At 53.5% G+C, this 18,839-nt stretch overlaps 1 protein-coding gene across 4 annotated transcripts in view; it reads left to right on the plus strand.

The window, feature by feature from the left end:
- The window catches only part of APC2 (APC regulator of WNT signaling pathway 2), a 26,481-nt gene continuing 7,642 nt past the window's right edge, over positions 1-18,839 (plus strand). The window contains exons 1-14 of one of the 4 annotated variants that reach the window (XM_066342448.1): positions 1-59; positions 6,267-6,425; positions 6,600-6,690; positions 6,817-6,997; positions 8,305-8,413; positions 8,527-8,643; positions 9,464-9,541; positions 9,706-9,807; positions 10,306-10,696; positions 11,227-11,322; positions 12,557-12,696; positions 13,112-13,189; positions 13,385-13,501; positions 14,965-15,179. In XM_066342448.1, the coding sequence (XP_066198545.1) occupies positions 6-59; positions 6,267-6,425; positions 6,600-6,690; positions 6,817-6,997; positions 8,305-8,413; positions 8,527-8,643; positions 9,464-9,541; positions 9,706-9,807; positions 10,306-10,696; positions 11,227-11,322; positions 12,557-12,696; positions 13,112-13,189; positions 13,385-13,501; positions 14,965-15,179 (1,928 nt within the window). In that variant the 5' untranslated portion in view covers positions 1-5. Of the gene's footprint in view, positions 60-3,341; positions 3,504-6,266; positions 6,426-6,599; positions 6,691-6,816; positions 6,998-8,304; positions 8,414-8,526; positions 8,644-9,463; positions 9,542-9,705; positions 9,808-10,305; positions 10,697-11,226; positions 11,323-12,556; positions 12,697-13,111; positions 13,190-13,384; positions 13,502-14,964; positions 15,180-18,839 lie in introns of those variants that run through there. The other 3 variants (XM_066342456.1, XM_066342467.1, XM_066342476.1) reach the window with 3 other exon arrangements.

Genomic DNA, 18,839 nt, shown 5'->3' on the forward strand with positions numbered 1-18,839 from the left:
GCTCCATGGGGCTTCTGGGGCTCCTGAGCCTGCTGTATTCGGCCTTCTTCCGGGATCAGGTAGGGGGCAGGGGTACTGGCCGCATGGATGCGGGTCCGACCCTGGGCGCAGCTAAGAGGTGCGGACTGCGGGGACAGTGGTCCCGGCGGCAGGGGTCGCACAGGCTTGTGTACACAGACTTGATAGGTCTGGGGTCTCGCGCAGTTGCTGTCGAGACCACTGCCAGGGAAACCGCTTCAGATTGTTGGCAGAGTTGGGAGCCCGTTTCCTGCACTGCAGGGACCCCCTTCCCTGATGTGCACAAGCGCGGTCTCTCCAGGCCCAGCACTCGGCCTCGTAGAGAGACCCCCAAAACCGATCCATTGGGTGGATACGATGACCGTTTGGGGCGGTGGGGGCTATGGCAGGATTGTACTGTGCCGAAGCTCACCCCAAACAGGCTTTGGGTGGGGGACACGCCCTGCGCCTCTCTGGGCCTCGGTTTCCCCTTCTGGGCGCAGAGAGTAGAGCCGACCCCAACGTCTGCAGACGCTGTTCTTCCTAATAACATCCATCTTACTGGGCCCTACCTCTTTGCTGGTCTCCGTAGTCGTTCTGAATCTGGGAGCTATAACATCACCTATTTAAGAGGAAACTGAGTCTGGGAGTGAAGCGGGGAGCCCAAGGTCACGCCCCTCGTAGGGTCAGTACCCTGATTTTCGAGCGGAGGCACCATCAGAGGACACCACTTGGCGGCCAAAGGGAGCTGTCCGCGGTGCTGACGGGACCGCGAGCCTGCCTGCTCCTCACCCACGAAAATGAGGCCCAGGACCCTGGTCAGGTGACCCATCCAGAGTCGGCTGTGTAGGCGCGATTTGGACTGGCCAGTCCCGCCGCCGCCACCACCACCGCTGCCATGGGCAGTGTCTCCTTACCTGTCAGGGCCCTGCCCCGTCACCCAGTCTGGGCCTTGTCCGTGGTCGAATGAGGACCTGGTGCCTTCCTGCTTCCCTCCAACCCCCTATGGGTGAGGGATGTCCTTGTCTCTGGCCCAAGTCCCTGGTACAGCAAAGAGGCTGGGTAAGAAAGGGGGAGATCAAGGGGGCAGAAATGCCTGAGATCAGGCTCAGAAGGTCCAAGACACTCCGTTAAGGACCATGCAGTGTGTTGGGATGGTGGGAGGTGTTTCAGTGGATGGGAAAAAGCAAGCCCCATGATTCAATTTCTCAAGAACCCAGCAGTGGTGAGTGGGGGCCTGGGAAGGGCCCCCTTTGCTAGGCTTGGACACAATGCAATGGGGAATCTCTCACCCCCTCAAGATTGGGCCTGGAGTCTTGGGGATGGGGCTGTGGGTGTTCCCAAAGCTCTTAATAGCTTTAGAATTTCCAGTAATGTCTGAGTGTGGCTGTGGCTCAAGGATTTACAGGGTCAAGGATTTTGGGGGTGTCAGGGACATAATGTTCAAGAAGCATATGGACAAGGGCATCTCAGACCCCATGTCTCCTTATCCTTCTAGGACCCTGCCACACCCAGAAGGGTGAGGGAGGGAGACCCAGGGCCTGATGGGATTCTTGCATGAACTCAAACAATATGTCCTGAGCTTCAGTTTCCCCAAATGTATGAAGACAGGACTGGTCACTGGACCCTCCAAGCCTCTATCAGCTCTAAGGTTCTGGGTGAGAGGGGTCTGGGGAGCAGTGACATTATAAACTAGGTTGGATAGGTGGGATTCTCCAACCGTATTCCAGTGAACTAAATGGGAAACTGAGGCCAGAGAGAGAAATTTCCAAGGTTACACAAGGATATCAAGGCAGAATTGAAACCAGGGTTCTGGGGTCTGTCCCCCACCATCCCCATTTAAGTTTGCCCTGTTTTAAACCCCTCATAATTCCCCCAGCACAGCCCTACTGCCTGTTGTAGTCATTTGCACCACCAGAAGCCCATAACCCCTGAATGAGCTCTAATCTCTCACAGCTCCAGGCACTGCACATGCTGTTCCTGCAGTCTGGAATGCCTTTTCCCTCCTTGATCCCAACTCTTATTCATCCTGAACAGTCCCAGTACTGGTGCTGACTTTGAGAAGGTTCAAAGAGGTTCAGCCTTCCAAGGCTCCAGAAAGAGGCCCTTTGTCCACTACTACCTCCCTGACCCCACTGACTGGGGACAGCTGTGTCCAGCTCTGGAGGCTCTGGAACAGTCAGGCCTGAGCCCCCCGAGCCCCCCAGCATTGCTGACCCAGGACAGGCACACAGGACTCCCTGCAGTTGACCCAGCAGGAAATAGCATGGTTCTGTGCTCTTGGCTGCCTTTTGTGGTTCTTAGCACCAGCCATTGCAAAGCCTGCATTTAAAACTGAGGGTTGTGAAGTGAAACATTTCCCTGTCTTCTGAATCTAGGAAAAGACAGAGGTAGGCCTTAAACCTGCATCTTTGTCCTTTGGGATGTGTGTCAGCAGCAGGAATGATTGGGCTGCCACTGCAGGTTTTCGCCCTGAGTGTCAAATCCTCAAGTGGCCTCCCTGAACCCATTGAGGATGAGACAGCTGGGAAGTGTACACCTGGAACATCAGGTACTTCCCTCCTCTGCCTTTCCTTCTGTGAGAGTGAATTAGGTATTCGACGAGAGACCGAGCCACAGGGAGATAGAGATGAGAAAGATGGAGAGAAAGACCAAGGGACATGGGGGGAAACATGGAGTCAAAGCAGATGCCCACAGGGGAGCTGACGCTCTGCCAGGGAGACAAGGAAAAATGGGGAGAAATGCAGGGTCCCAGGTGTTCTCCAGGGTGCCTGCCCATCCCACATGCTCCCCCTCCCCCACCAGTCTGGACCTTGGTGTGGGTAGCGTCAGGCCTGTATCCTGAGCCCTGTCCCACCCTGACTCATCTACACAAGGCCAGGCCGGATCCTGAGGGGAAGGGCCTGAATCCTGAGGGGAAGGAACTGGCCAGTCCCTGCTCCTGGGGCTCCCCCCAACAAGATTTTGATGTAACACCCAAGATTGGACGTTTTACTCTCAAATTCTTTGGATCCAGCAGCGGGAGATAATAAGAGGCGTTTCACCTGGAATGGGGGTGGGCACTGAGTCCTGGTCCTCCAAGCAGTCCCCTTTCCCTGGGGCTTCATCTCCCCCCAACCCCGTCCGCACAAGCAGCCCCTGAACCCGCGAGGAAGCCAGACGCCCCGCGGTCGCCGCCGGTCCCCCCCCCGGGCCGCCATTGGCTGTTGCCATGGCACCAGCCCGTCTTCCTGCGCCGCTATTGGTCACTGCGCCTGCATCCCACATCCAGCATCCTCCCCCGCTCGCGGTGGTCTCGCCCAGCGCCCTGAGAGGCGGCGCCGCCTGCCAGGCCCGCACCGGCCTTTGTCCGCTCCGGAGCCCCTTGCTTGCGCCACCGAGACCTCGGAGCCCGCGCCCCGCGGCCGCCCAGGCCCAGGAGCGCCAGGATCTCAAGTAGGGTCTCGGAACTGCGCGGAGGGAGGAGGACCCAGGCCAGCAGCCCAACCCAGCCCGAGTGAGATAAAGTAAGCGGCGCGCTTTCCTGGGTGGAGAGCAGGAGGCGCGGCCTCTGCCTCTGCCGGGGTGTCTCCATCCTCCCTTCTCTCTGCTGCGCAGGTCCGCACACACTCTGGAGCCTCCGTTTCTCTAGGGTGAAGCCAAAGGGGAAACTGAGTCACAGGAAGGTGGCGCCTGCGTCGCTGCAGTCGGTCCCATATACACACCCACTCACGGGCTTCAACACCTGGACCTTCCAGAGTCTATGGGCAGGGCTGCTGTATACCTTAGCAGGGGAGGGGGTGGGGAGGGCTGTACCTCTCTGGGAGTCGGTTTCCTTTTCTGTAAAGTGGGGATTTGAATTGAAGGAAAGAGAACACCGTCTGGGCCACATCTGTGCTACCCATCGCTTAAATTTGGCCATTCACTCAATTAGGGAAACCACCAGTTATTGGTGCTTTCCTTTTGGTGATGGCGATATCTCAGGGAGGTCCCACCCCCACCCTGATGCAGCCTGAAGGTGAGGGACCTGCAGGAGGGCTTTTTTGAGGGAGCTGGACTGAGTCGTGGCAAGTCAGGGAAGGTGCTCCAGGCAGGAAAACTGCCTGTACAAAGAGAGTGGGGAAGAGAGTGGAGTGTGTGTGCAGAAGACAGGTCTTATGCCGAGGGCACTGGGGAGCCATGGCAACTATTGGAGCAGGGGAGGAATGGAATCTGACCAGTGACTTTCAAAGCTTCTTTCTGTTTGTGCATGAGGAGTGGACTGTGTAAGGCCAGTCAGACTTTTCTGATGGGAGAGGTGCGGGGACCTGAGGGAGGAAGGGTCTAGCTGGGCAGAGCTTGAGGGACTGGTGAGAGTGTTGAAGTGGGGACCCAGTGCAGAATGAGGGGGATCCTAGGGAGGGCCTGTTTCCCAGCTCCATCTAATGAGGATGCTAGAGTGTCAGGGGGAGTGAAGATATTCCAGGCTTTCCCTGCAAGGGTGGCCTGACTGTGTGTGTACAGGAGATGCTTGAGAAAGGAGTCTGGGTTTGGGGAATGGGAGGGATGTACAGGGGTTTGTGCTTCACCTAAGGCTTCCTCCTGGTTGGGCTGGGCATGGTGGCTTCAGCCAGGACACAGGGCTCTGGCTAGACCCTAGGGACTTTAACACACCAGGCCTGATCCTCAGCTGGGACCCCTGACTGAGCCTTGGACAGGATCAATATTAATGGTGGTAGGCAAAGGCTGTGGGCCCCAAGTGGCTGGCCTCCCCCCCCCCCCCCGACATGCTGTCTTCCATTCTGACCTGTGACTTGTGTTTCCTTAGTGACTACTGTTCCTCTTGACCCTCACATCAGCCCACAGGATAGGCCTGGCAGACCAAATTCTCCCCAGTTCTCAAATGGGCAAACTGAGGTCTGCAGAGGAGGTGGGTGGGCCTGTGTGCCTCCAGCACTGCCTGGACTTCTGAGCATGCCCAATGGGTTTCAGTCATGCCTTGTCTGTCCCCCTGGACTCAGTTTCTCCCTCTAATGATGGTCCCCAAGACTATGATAAGAAAAAGCCAAATGACAGAGCCATGCATGCAGTAGGTCCTCTGAGCTAGTTTGGATGGCCTGACCCATCCTCCAACCTGGGGCCGAGCCCCTTACCCCTCCTCCAGGATGTCAGTTCAAGAGCAGAGAACTTCTGGGGTAGGACAAGAGAGAGGAAAATGAATGAGCAAGCAAATGAAAGCTTGTGGCCAGATGAGGGGGGAGGGTGCCCCATGTGAGCAGGGGAGGGCTGGCTGATTTGGGGAGGGTGTTCAGATGGGCAGGAGGAGGTGGCTTCCAGGAAGGAGGTGGCAGAGGGGATGGACTACCATTGGTGCGCCTCAGACAAAGGCAGAGGGAGGGGGAGTGCTGATGTTAAGGGAACAAAGAGGGAAGGGGGGGAGTAGGAAGTCTCTGGCAGGAGTGCCAAGCTGAAAGAAGAGGCACTGGCAGGCTGGACAGAGGGAGGAGGCTGGATCTGAGTGAGAAAGGACAGCCAGACACACAAAGAAGCAAGCGGCAATGGTGGAGCCCAGGGGATGAGGCCTGGGGCACTGAGGATCACAGAGGCTAGCAGAGGGCCTATGCAGGGCCCCTGGGCCATATAGGTAGATACCCAGATCCACCTGCTGATGGAGGAGTTGTTGGGGCTGCAGGGCAACCAGGTTCCCAACCCTCAGGGTGATGATGGTGGGCTTGGGTCAGTCTGGGGTTCCACTGTCAGCTTGTTCATTGGTTTCTTAGAACCTTCTTGACATTCTTATTGTCCATCAATTAGGTCAGCTGGTGGTCTGTCCACTCAGCCTCTGGGCAGCTACCAGTACATTGCTATAGGAAGTGCCTTGGCTGTCCATCTGTCTGTCTCTCCCTGTGTCTATGAGTCTGGTGGCACTGGCTGGCCAGTCCATCTGCTGCATTAGACCATCAGGGTCTTGGCTGTGTGTCTTTCTGGCTGGCTGTTTATAAGCACAAGTGTCTTGGAGTCCAGCTGTGAGGATGAAAGAAAGTCTGTCTGTTGGTCAGTTGGGCATTGGTTGTTTGTGTATCTGAACACCCGTCTGATGGCTCTCTGTCTCTCCCATTTTCCTGCCTTTGTCTGTCACTCCATCTGCCACACAGTCTGTCCCTGGGATTCCCTGGGCCAGCACCATCCTGCCTGCAGCAGTCCACACCAGCCTCTCTTGCCTGGGACCCACTGCAGGGTTGGGTGGGAGTGCTAAGTCTTATGTCCAGGGCTGCTCCATTCTTAGAGCCTCATGTGATCTGTGGCCACAGGCGCTGCAGGAGGTGAAGATGATGAGCTCTGTGGCACCCTACGAGCAGTTGGTGCGGCAGGTGGAGGCCTTGAAGGCCGAGAACAGTCACCTGAGGCAGGAGCTACGAGACAACTCAAGCCACCTGTCCAAGCTGGAAACAGAGACATCTGGCATGAAGGTGGGTGGGGGAGCTGGGCAGAAGACATGGGCCTGGTTCACAGGGACAAACACCAGGGCACTGGACCACAGAGATGGGCAGACAAGGCCAAGGGCATCTCAAAAGGAGGTGGACCCGAGGCAGTCCAGGGCAGTGGCCATGCCAACCGGCACTCTCTCCTGCCCCCACCTCCAGGAGGTACTGAAGCACTTACAGAGCAAGCTGGAACAGGAAGCCCGAGTGCTAGTGTCCTCAGGGCAGACTGAGGTGCTGGAACAACTGAAAGGTGAGGGGCCAGGCTGCAGGTCCCCTCTGTACACCGGAGCAACCCCCATCCAGACCAAAAGGGAGCTGGGAGGAGGAGGGGCAGGGAGAGGTGTTGACCTCACCCTCTCACTCCATGTCCTTCCAGCCCTACAGATGGACATCACCAGCCTATACAACCTCAAGTTCCAGCCTCCTGCCCTAGGCCCTGAGCCTGCTGCCCATACCCCTGAGGGAAGCCCGGTACATGGCTCTGGGACCCCCAAGGACAGCTTTGGGGAGCTGAGCCGGGCCACTATCCGGCTGCTGGAGGAACTGGACAGGGAACGGTGAGACCATGGAAAACTAACCACTGACCGCTGCAATATAGCCCCGCCCCCAGCCAGACTCCACCTCTGCTGTCTTTGCCCTTTGATTGGTCCACCAGCATGGGCACCACCCACTAAGCCAGTCCCTTTCCCCTTTGGGGCCTCCTCTGCAGGCGACAGCTTCCTGTGACTCCACCCCCTTTCCTGGCACAGCAGACCTCTGTTGGAGGACAGAAAGGAGGGGGTGTTTCTGTTAGAGAGGAGGACTCCTAGGAGACGTCCCCCGGGGTCCCCGATACCCAGTCATCACCAGGGACAGGGATGTGTCCAGTGCCAGGGCTCAGATTTAGGCCTGGAGCCAAAGGAGCTAAAGGCAGCTTTTGTGGAGAGAGGGCTGCCTGCCCAAGAAACCTGGAGTGGGATGGGGTGGGGGGCAGAGGAGAGGGAGGCAGGGTCCAGGTGCTCTGCTTAGCTTGGTTGAATAGTGTGGGGTCACAGAGATGTGGAGGTCTTTGCTACTGTGTGACCTCAAAGAAGTCCCGTAACCCCTTACAGCCTCAGACTTCTATTTTGTAAAATGGGTGGGAATAGCAGTGTCTCCCCACAGGGTGTTAAGAGGGAGACTGTTGCAATTGGAGCAATCTGAGCCTGAAGCCTCACTATGTAGACTAGAGGGAGATTATTAGCAAGTGTAGGAGAGGTGTTAGAGTCATAACAGCCCCCTTCAGAGTCCTTTTTTGAGGATCAGAATTTACAAAGGAACAATGTTTTCTTTTTCTTTTATTAACAGTGACAGAGAGAGTCAGGGAGAGGGACAGATAAGGACAGACAGGGAGAGACATGAGAAGCATCAATTCTTCCTTGCGGCACCTTAGTTGTTCATTGATTGCTTTCTCATATGTGCCTTGATGGGGGGGGGGAGGGGGGCTGAGGGAGGCCTGCCGCAGAGCTAGTAACCTCTTGCTCAAGCCAGCAACCTTCGGCTTCAAGCCAGAGACCATGAGGTCATGTCTATGATCCCATGTTCAAGCCAGTGACCCCGCGCTCAAGCTGGTGAGCCCACCACTTAAGCCAGGCAACCTCAGGGTTTCAAACATGGGTCTCCCAAGTCCCAATCCGATGCTCTATTAACTGCACCACCACCTGGTCAGACTATGTTTTGTTATTAATTAACATTTTGTGCACACCCACCCACCCCTAGTAAGGGGAAGCACCAAGGCAAGATTTTGCCACACTGCCTGTTAAACTTGACATATACAAGCGATTACAAAAATCAAAATAAATTATACTGTGTGGGCCCGGGTCCACCTACCTGCCCCTCCACACAGGTGTTTCCTGTTGAATGAGATTGAGAAGGAGGAAAAGGAGAAGCTCTGGTACTATTCGCAGCTTCAGGGCCTCTCCAAGCGCCTGGATGAGCTTCCGCACGTGGAGACGGTGAGCATGAGGGGAGGGGGGTAGTGTGGGTCGCTCCTGCCCACTACCAGGGGTGTGGCAGGCAGGCTCCTGGCCAAGCCAGGCCCTCACCAAGGACTGCCCGCCCCTCCCAGCAGTTCTCTATGCAGATGGACCTGATTCGGCAGCAGCTGGAGTTCGAATCCCAGCACATCCGTTCGCTAATGGAGGAACGTTTTGGCACCTCTGACGAGATGGTGCAGCGAGCGCAGGTACGGCCATGATTGGCACCAAGGCAGGTGGGGCCATGCACAGTGGGCGAATTGCAGCGCAGAGTTGTGGGAAGAATCTGGATTAATGGCCGAAGTTACATGCCTGTGGGATAATCAAACCGCAGAGATGCTGTGGTTGGGGCCTGGGTCGGAAGGTGGAGCCAGAGGATAGAGCTGTTTGTGGGTGCAGCCAGAGGGGCCTAAGGGAAGAGCCAGGCTCAGAGATGGAGAACACGGAGGCTCTGGCAACAGTGGGTGACTTGACTGTGGGCGTGGTCAAATCAGGGAGTGGTGGGTCTAGAAGGAAGGGTGGGGTCTAAATAGGAGTGGGAGCAGCCTGACCTGTGGTGGTGCAGCAGATAAAGCCTGGACCTGAAACTCTGAGGCCACGGGCTTGAAACCCCAGGCTTGCCTGGTCAGAACACATATGGGATTTGATGTTTCCTGTTCCTCCATATTTCTCTCTCTCCTTTCCTCCCAATGAATAATCTTTATACAGTCCTCTAAATAAAATAGGAGTGGGACCAAATAAGGGAGTAGGAGGGTCTATAGTGGGGCCAAGTAGGAGGTGAGGCTACAGGGATAGGGCAGGCAGTGGGTAGGACCAAATCATTGAATAGGTGGAGTCAGAGATAGGATGGGTGAATTAGCTATAGATGGGGCCAGGATAGGTTTAGGGTGGGTGGGCCATATCAAGGAGTAGGAAGAGTCAGAACTAAGGGTGGGGTTTGGACAGTGGGCGGGACCATATCAAGGAGCAGGTGGGGTTGAAGCTGGGTCCAGATTAGCCGCAGCCTCCTATGTGCCTTTCTCCCACTAGATCCGTGCTTCACGCCTGGAGCAGATTGACAAGGAGTTGCTGTCTGCTCAGGACAGGGTGCAGCAGACTGAGCCGCAGGTACTGGGAGTGGCAGTCAGGGCCCTCAGGGGAGGTGATGACCTCCACAGTGAGGGCTCCTCCCCAGTATAGAAATAGGTGGAGCCTCCACAAAATCATGGGCATGTGGCCAGCATCAGCAGCTTGAGTGCTCCCATAACCAAGGGCTGGTGTCCTCTCCGCAGACCCTGCTGGCAGTAAAGTCCATAGCAGCAGATGAGGACCCTGCTGAGACTAAGGTCCCCGTGCACCCTGAGGATGGTGCCCCTCAGCCAGGCAATAGCAAGGTGAGGGGGAGTCCAGTTACGGTACACTGAGAGGCAGAATGGGTAGTGGGTGGCCGCCTCGATTAGGGTGAGTTGAGGCTAGTGGGGCCAGCATGTGGTCTGGGTCCTAGTGAGTTGCATAGGGATACCTGTTCTATGTATTTGGGGGGCACTCTAGACTTAGATGTAGGGTCACCTCCAGGAATACCAAGTGAGGCCAGTGGAGTAGGCATTTGGTCCTCATGGGCTGGGGTATCTCCACAGTGATTGAGACCCCCCCCCATCCATCTCCCCAGGTATGTGCATTGTGGGCCCTGGGGGATGCAAGGTGAGGGTGGTGGGGTGAGAAGGGCTGGGATCACAGGACTCCTACCGTGTTTAGGGCGATTCACCCAAAGTATGGGGGCTGACCCTAACTGGGGAGGGTGGGTGGGTTTGCTTGAGCCAGTGAACCAGGCCAGGTGACCAGGCAGGGCTCTCTAGCCTGACTCCATCCCTTTGCCCCTCCCCACCCCGCAGGTGGAAGTGGTCTTCTGGCTCTTGTCAATGTTGGCGACACGGGACCAGGAGGACACGGCACGCACGCTGCTTGCCATGTCCAGCTCCCCCGAGAGCTGTGTGGCCATGCGCCGCTCAGGCTGCCTGCCGCTGCTGCTGCAGATTCTGCATGGCACAGAGGCTGGGGCTGGGGGTCGCAATGGGACCTCAGGGGTGCCAGGAGCCAAGGATGCACGCATGCGTGCCAACGCAGCACTGCACAACATCATTTTCTCCCAGCCAGACCAGGGCTTGGCACGCAAGGAGATGCGTGTCCTGCATGTGCTGGAGCAGATCCGGGCCTACTGTGAGACCTGCTGGGACTGGCTGCAGGCCCAGAACAGTGGGCCAGAGAGAGACGTGGTGAGCAGTGGTGAGTGCACAGCCTCCCCTGCCACCTTTTTGCAATGCGAACAGAGCCTGGGCTTCCCCGAGATATCATTAGCAGTAACAATAGCCACCACTTCTTTGTGCAATGTGCTGCCTGAAGCTTTATAGAGGCTTTGTCATGACAGACTGGCAAAAAGAAAGCCACAAGCAACCTATGCCCTGGTTGCAGGATAACTCAAGAAATAGTTATTGAATGCAAGAATGGATTGTGGCTAACCAGAAACATGGGTGCAGACTTTGAGATTTCTAGTTTTGGTAGCTGATCACAAAGTTAAGCTATGACAAAAGCCCTGCCGAAAGGTCCTGAACACACAGCATGACTTCATCATCCATCTCAGCTCTGGGTGAGGCAGGCACCTTGTTATTCATTTTAGGGTGGGAAAAGGAGGCAAGTATGTAGCGGTTTGCAGAGCTTTAGGGTCTTTGAGGGGTGGAGAAGTCAGGGAGGGGCGACACCCAACAGGGGTCATTTTCTGGACTGGAAAGGCTCTAATCTCATCCCTTGGCCCACAGCCCCCATCCCAATCGAGCCTCAGATCTGCCAGGCCACCTGTGCAGTAATGAAGCTGTCCTTCGATGAGGAATACCGCCGTGCCATGAATGAGCTGGGTAAGTGCACTCCTGACCTTCTCCAAGACTCATTTGGGCTGTGGCAGGCTTTCAGCTTTAAAGGTCCTGGGGCTCAGACAACAGGGAAGTAGCTGGGAAACCAAGAGCAAAGGGGATCCTGTGTAACTTAATACACAGGATCAGAGCTACTAGGTGGTTAGGGAGGAGGCAACCTTGTGAAGTTTTAGGTTTGGGAGCATTACAACATCTCTTAAAGTAATAGAAACATGGGGGAAAATGTCATCAGTATGCTTAATTTTACTCCAGTTACTACCAAATGAGATACTGCTTCTCACCTAGTAGATGGTCACTTAAAGGTTTGCTCAGATCTCCTGTGGTCTGGCTGCACAGAAATGGGCATTCACAACCCTGACAAGGCAGCAGACACTTATGAGAATGTATATCTTTTTTTTTTTTTTTTTTGAGAATGTATATCTTTTAAGTCATTGCTTTCTCAGCTGGGGAATATACCCTCTGACTGGATTTATGTAGGAAAATGCAGGAAAACAAGGAAGGCAGCAACCGACCCAAATAAAACCCCAGATCTAGAAACCACAGAAGTTTCCAGCAACCCTAGTTCTGTTGTCTTTGTTCAGTGAAGGGGGAAGGACACCTTGCATTTGAGTTGTGAGTTCTTTTTCTTCTCCTCCTGACCATTTCCCTGCATATTTGCATACTCTATAGAGTAAAAACCTAGTTTTCATAGTGAGTAAAGAACTGTGTGAGTGTGGCAGTCATCAGTAGCTCCTGAGTACTTGCTTTCCAGACCCTACCCCTGTGACCTGGCCCTGCCCTCTGAGGCTAGAAGTCTAATTGTCTTGGGGTGGTTCTTGTTTGGAGTGTTGAGGGCCCTCTTGACCTAGGAGCAGAGGGAGCCAGGAACCTAAGCAAATAGCAGGAAAAAGCATTCCAAGCAGAGGGAATAGCATATGCAAAGACCTGGCAGCAGAGAGGAAAAAGTGTGATTGGAGGCGGAGGGCTGAAAGGAGGCAGGTGTGGAGGTCAAAAGGTATCTGGGGTATCATGCCAACCTGTCAGCAAGCTACCTGGAGGAGGTATCCTTGGGACTGAGCTTCAAAGGTGGACTTGAGGAGAGCAGATCTGGGGGCAGTATGGAGACAGGACACTTAAGCAAGGGAATGACATGGGCAGAGGCTGGGAGGAAGGCAGGGAGGGTCATTCAGGATGGTCCCCCTCCACTCAGCCTCACTTGCCCCCTCCCGTGTCCCCATAGGTGGGCTGCAGGCTGTGGCAGAGCTACTTGAGGTGGATTATGCGATGCACAAGATGACCCAGGACCCACTCAATCTTGCTCTGCGCAGATATGCTGGCATGACCCTCACCAACCTCACCTTTGGGGATGTTGCCAACAAGGTGCCTGGGGTGGGCAGGTGGCATCAACATTACCCCCTACTTGCATCTGAGCCTCAAAACAGCCCTAAGAGGTGGGGACAGTTGTCCTCAATTTATAGGTGGGTAGACTTTGGTACTGGGAGGACTGTGAGAGGAGGACTGTGGCTGGGCTCGGTTGGCCAGGCCACCATCTTGGTTGTTCTGCTGCAGAGAGTGGGGTGTCTGGGCTGGGGGACGCTGGGTGTCTGAGCCTGTCTCAGCCTCGATTTCCTCATCTAAGTAACACTGTGACTACTATCCCTTTGCTGTGATGGTAAGGAGGAGAAGCTGGAGCTTCAGTTCTAGTACATAGTAGGTGCTCAGAAAGAAAGCTTGAAGGTGGGTTATGGCTCCTGCCCCACCAGCCATGGCCTGACTATACTGTGGCACCCCACAGGCCACACTCTGTGCCCGGCGGGGAAGCATGGAGGCCATCGTGGCCCAGCTGGCTTCTGAGAGCGAGGATCTCCAACAGGTACCTGGGTAAAGTGGCATGGGACTTGGGGAGAGCCTTGCAGAGTATGTACTACCCAACAACCCTGCTGACAGAGTCCCCTCCCTCACGGGTGAGATGGGCATCCACTTCGGTCTCTCTGTAGCTCTCCCACACATGGGATTAAGGGCGGGGGCGGGGCTGGGTCCACCTTGCCCACCCTGCACCCTGTTCCAGGTGGTGTCCAGTATCTTGCGCAACTTGTCCTGGCGGGCTGACATCAACAGCAAGAAGGTACTGAGAGAGGTCGGCAGCATGACCGCCCTGATGCAGTGTGTCCTACGAGCCTCCAAGGTGGGTACTGGATGGACCTGGCTGATGGGGGCATCGGCATGCATCCAAGACCCAGGGGAGAGGGCACTGCATGGCCGTTTAATTCCAGCTGCAAGGCAGAGAGACACTGGCAACAGGTGGTGAGTTCTCCATCTTGGGGGAAATCAAACCAAACAATCCACTGCTTAGCTTAGAGTAAGTGGTCCTCAGACAGGCCTGGGACTTCCAACCCTGCAATTCAGAGATTCAGAGATCCTATAAGGGACAGTGGTTTTTTGTTTTGTTTTTTTTTAGAGAGAGAAAAAGAGGAAGGGAGGAGAGAGAGAAAAACATGTGTTGTTCTACTTAGTTGTCCCATTGATTGCTTCTCATATAAGCCCTGACTGGGGCTTGAACCAGTGACTTCAGGACTGAGGTGGCATCCTTGAGGTTGAGTCCCGACTGAGGCTCTAACTGGTGACCTCAGTGTCAAGCTGGCACCCTTGGGATCAAGCCAGTGACCTCAGGATTGAGCTGGTGACACCAGGCTAGAGCCAGTGACCCTGGGACCTAGCTGGTAACCCTGGGATCAAACCTGTAAACCTCAGTTCTCCAAGAGCATGCTCTATCCACTGTGCCACTGGCCAGGATTCAGGGCCAATTTGATTACTTTTTAATTTTATTTATATATTTATTTATTTATTGTATTTTTCTGAAGTGAGAAGCAGGGAGGCAGAGAGACAGACTCCCGCATGCGCCCGACTGGGATCCACACAACATGCCCACTAGGGGGTGATGCTCTGCCCATCTGGGGTGTTGCTCTGTTGCAACCGGAGCCATTCAGTGCCTGAGGTGGGGGCCATGGAGCCATACTCAACACCCGGGCCAACTTTGCTCCAATGGAGTATTGGCTGCAGGAGGGGAAGAGAGAAAGGAGAGAGGAAAGGGTGGAGAAACAGATGGTCACTTCTCCTGTGTGCCCTGACCAGGAATCGAACCCAGGACATCCACATGCCAGGCCAACACTCTACCACTGAGCCAACCGGCCAGGGCCAAAATTTATTACTTTTCACTTTTATTTGAAAATGTATTTGGGTGGCCTGACCAGGTGGTGGCGCAGTGGATAGAGCATCAGACTGGGATGTGGAAGACCCAGGTTCGAGACCCCGAGGTCACCAGCTTGGGCCCAAGGTCGCTGGCTCAAGCAAGGGGTCACATGGTCTGCTATAGCCCCCTCGTTAAGGCACATAATGAGAAATCAATCAATGAACAATAAAGGAGCCACAACGAAGAATTGATATTTCTCATCTCTCTCCATTCCTGTTTGTCTGTCCGTCTCTCTGACTCTGTCTCTGCCACAAAAAAAAAAAAAAGAAAAGAAAATGTATTTGGGTGCCTTTCCTTCTAGCCTTTTGTCTGTATCATGATAGAGAGGGCTCAGTGGGTGGGTCCAGTGCCTGGGGCTTCCCTCCCCTGATCTTCCTACATCCCACTCCTGTGCTTAGGAGTCCACCTTGAAGAGCGTGCTCAGTGCCCTGTGGAACCTCTCAGCACACAGCACGGAGAACAAGGCAGCTATCTGCCAAGTGGATGGTGCCCTGGGCTTCCTGGTGAGCACATTGACCTACAAGTGTCAGAGCAACTCACTGGCCATCATCGAGAGCGGTGGGGGTATCCTGCGCAATGTTTCCAGCCTCATCGCCACCCGCGAGGACTACAGGTGGGTCCATCCCACCCCACAGTTATGTGGGCTGATGGTACCACTGGGGGAAGGTGGATCACCAGATATGGTCTGGGGCTGTGAGTGGCAGATCCCATTCTGCAGTGAACTGTCACTGAGGCAGGCTTGGTTTGTCCTCTTGCAAATGAATATTCCTGATTTGTCCCAGGAACTAATTTTTTTAGTATAACTATTCCCAAATATTATGAGACAGTTTGCTAAATATTTCATTTATTAAAATAAAGTGTTTATTATATAATACTAATAATTTACAAATGATACTTAATATTTTTAAAAACAAACTTTGTCTATAGTATGTCTATCCCAAATATCACATGAGATACTGTGCTAAAATAAAATACACTACATTTTATTTTAAAAATATCATTGAGCCCTGGCCGGTTGGCTCAGCGGTAGAGCGTCGGCCTGGCGTGCGGGGGACCCGGGTTCGATTCCCGGCCAGGGCACATAGGAGAAGTGCCCATTTGCTTCTCCACCCCCCTCCTCCTTCCTCTCTGTCTCTCTCTTCCCCTCCCGCAGCCGAGGCTCCATTGGAGCAAAGATGGCCCGGGCGCTGGGGATGGCTCCTTGGCCTCTACCCCAGGCGCTAGAGTGGCTCTGGTCGCGGCAGAGCAACGCCCCAGAGGGGCAGAGCATCGCCCCCTGGTGGGCAGAGCGTCGCCCCTGGTGGGCGTGCCGGGTGGATCCCGGTCGGGTGCATGCGGGAGTCTGTCTGACTGTCTCTACCCGTTTCCAGCTTCAGAAAAATACAAAAAAAAAAAAAAAAATCATTGATTTATTATTATTATTTAATATATATATATATGTAAGGTCTACCAGAAAGTTCTGTCCGTTTCTATCACAACGTTTCAACACGTAAGCACGTTTATTTGGCGCATGTGTGCCTCTCTATTTTTATCACTTAATATATACATACTGACGTAGCAAATTAACTAAAACAAAGTTGATTCACGTTAGTCTTATGTGTGAAGCAATAGAGTACCCATGGCTACTGATAAAGTTCATTTACGCCACTGTAATTTTTACGAATTTCAACAAGAAAGAAATGCTACAGAAGCATGTCTGTCACATGCACCATATTCCCCGGACTTAGCACCCTCCGACTATCACTTGTTTTTGTCCTTACAAAATTTTTGAAGGGCAAAAAATTCAAAAATGAAGAAGATATCAAACAAGCACTGGTTCAATTTTTCGCATCAAAAGATAAAACATGGCCCTGGCCGGTTGGCTCAGTGGTAGAGCGTCGGCCTAGCGTGCGGAGGACCCGGGTTCGATTCCCGGCCAGGGCACATAGGAGAAGCGCCCATTTGCTTCTCCACCCCTCCGCCGCGCTTTCCTCTCTGTCTCTCTCTTCCCCTCCCGCAGCCAAGGCTCCATTGGAGCAAAGATGGCCCGGGCGCTGGGGATGGCTCCTCGGCCTCTGCCCCAGGCGCTAGAGTGGCTCTGGTCGCAATATGGCGACGCCCAGGATGGGCAGAGCATCGCCCCCTGGTGGGCAGAGCGCCGCCCCATGGTGGGCGTGCCGGGTGGATCCCGGTCGGGCGCATGCGGGAGTCTGTCTGACTGTCTCTCCCTGTTTCCAGCTTCAGAAAAATGAAAAAAAAAAAAAAAAGAAAAAAAAAAAAAAAAAAAAAAAAGATAAAACATTTTTCAAAAATGGAATATATAAATTGCCCTCACGCTGGCAAGAAATCATGAATAATAATGGCAATTATATTATTTAATAAAGTCTATTGACGGTAAGAAAAATTTGTATTTTGTTTTATTCCAAAAACGGACAGAACTTTCCGGTAGACCTTATATATACATATATATTATCAGTGAGATACAGACAGGGAGATGAGAAGCATCAACCCCTAGTTTCAGCACTTTAGTTATTCATTGATTGCTTCTCATATGTGCCTAGACTCTGGGATGGGGGCTCCAGCCAAGCCAGTTGCCCCGTGCTCAAGCCAGCAACCTTTGGGCTTAAGCATACAACCTTGGGCTTCAAGCCAGTGACCTCTGGGCTCAAGGCAGTGACCATGGGGTCATGTCTATGATACCACACTCAAGCTGGATGAGCTGGCGCTCAAGCCAGCGACCTTGGGGTTTTGAACCTGGGTCCTCAGCATCCTCAGAGACCTAGATCGACATTTTATCCACTGCACCACCACTTGATCAGGTTAAATGTATTATTATTATTATTATTATTATTATGTATTTTAGTGAGAGGAGGGGAGGCAGAGAGACAGACCCCTGCATATGCCCCAACCAGGATCTACCAGGATCTACTCCACAAGCCCAGAAGGGGGTAATGCTCTGCCCATCTGGGGCCCTTGATCCATTGAAACCAGAGCCATTTCTTACTGCCTGAAGCAGAAGCCATGGAGCCTCCTCAGTGCCCAAGGCCAACTTGCTCAAGCCAATCAAGCCATGGCTGCAGGAGGACAAGAGTGGGGGGTAGAGGAGGGGTGGAGAAGTACATGGTTGCTTCTCCTGTGTGCCCTGACCAGAAATTGAATCTGGGACATACACACACTGGGCTGACACTCTACCACTGAGCCAACCAGCCAGTGCCAATATATTCTTTTCTTTTTTTTTTTTTTTGTGACAGAGACAGAGAGAGAGACAGAGAGAGGGACAGATAGGGACAGACAGACAGGAAGGGAGATCAGAAGCATCAATTCTTCGTTGTGGCTCCTTAGTCTCCTTAGTTGTTCATTGATTGTTTTCTCATATGCCTTGAGGAGGCCTGCAGCAGAGTGAGTGACCCCTTGCTCAAGCCAGCGACATTAGGCTCAAGCCAATGACCTTTGGGCTCAAGCCAGTGACCATGGGGTCATGTCTATGATTCCATGCTCAAGCCAGCAACCCCACGCTCAAGCTGATGAGCCTGTGCTCAAGATGGTGAGCCTGCGCTCAAGCTGGCAACCTCAGGGTTTAGAACCTAGGTCCTCCGTGTCCCAGTTCAATGTTCTATCCACTGCGCCACTGCCTGGTCAGGCCAATATATTATTTCTTAAAAAAAATTTTTTTGGCCCTGGCCGGTTGTTTGAATGGACAAGAGTATCTCCCCCTTCTCCTCCCATAGCCAGTGGCTGGATTAGTTCAAGCATAGGCCCTGGGCACTGAGGATAGCTTGGTTGGTCCAAGTGTCAGCCTCAGGCGCTATAAATAGCTGAGTTGATTGGAGAATCGGACCCAGACAGGAGTGCCAGGTGGATCCCGGGTCGGGGCACATGCAGGAGTCTGTCTCACTATCTCCCCTCCTCGCTTAAAAAAAAAAAAGTTTTTTAAATTTCTTTTAAGTAGCCTGAACTTATCTACTGTGGTGGCGCAGTAGATAAAGCATCAACCTGGAATGATGAGGTTGTGGGTTTGAAACCCTAGGCTTACCTGGTCAAGGCATATATGGAAGTTGATGCTTTATGCTCCTCCCCCTTCTCTCTCTCTCTCCTCTCTAAAAATGAATAAAGTCTTAAAAATTTTTTTCTTAAGTAAAAAAAGTATTTCGCACAAGTATATCCCATTCGATACTTGGAATAGCCTTATAATACATATTTGTTCCCTTCCTGAGATTCGAACTTAGTTGGGCACCTTATATTTTTATTTGCTAAATCTGGCCACCCTGCTCTTGGTAAGACTAGGGATGGCCCT

This window comes from Saccopteryx leptura, chromosome 1 (genome assembly GCF_036850995.1).
Source record: "Saccopteryx leptura isolate mSacLep1 chromosome 1, mSacLep1_pri_phased_curated, whole genome shotgun sequence".
Classification (NCBI taxonomy): Eukaryota; Metazoa; Chordata; class Mammalia; order Chiroptera; family Emballonuridae; genus Saccopteryx; species Saccopteryx leptura.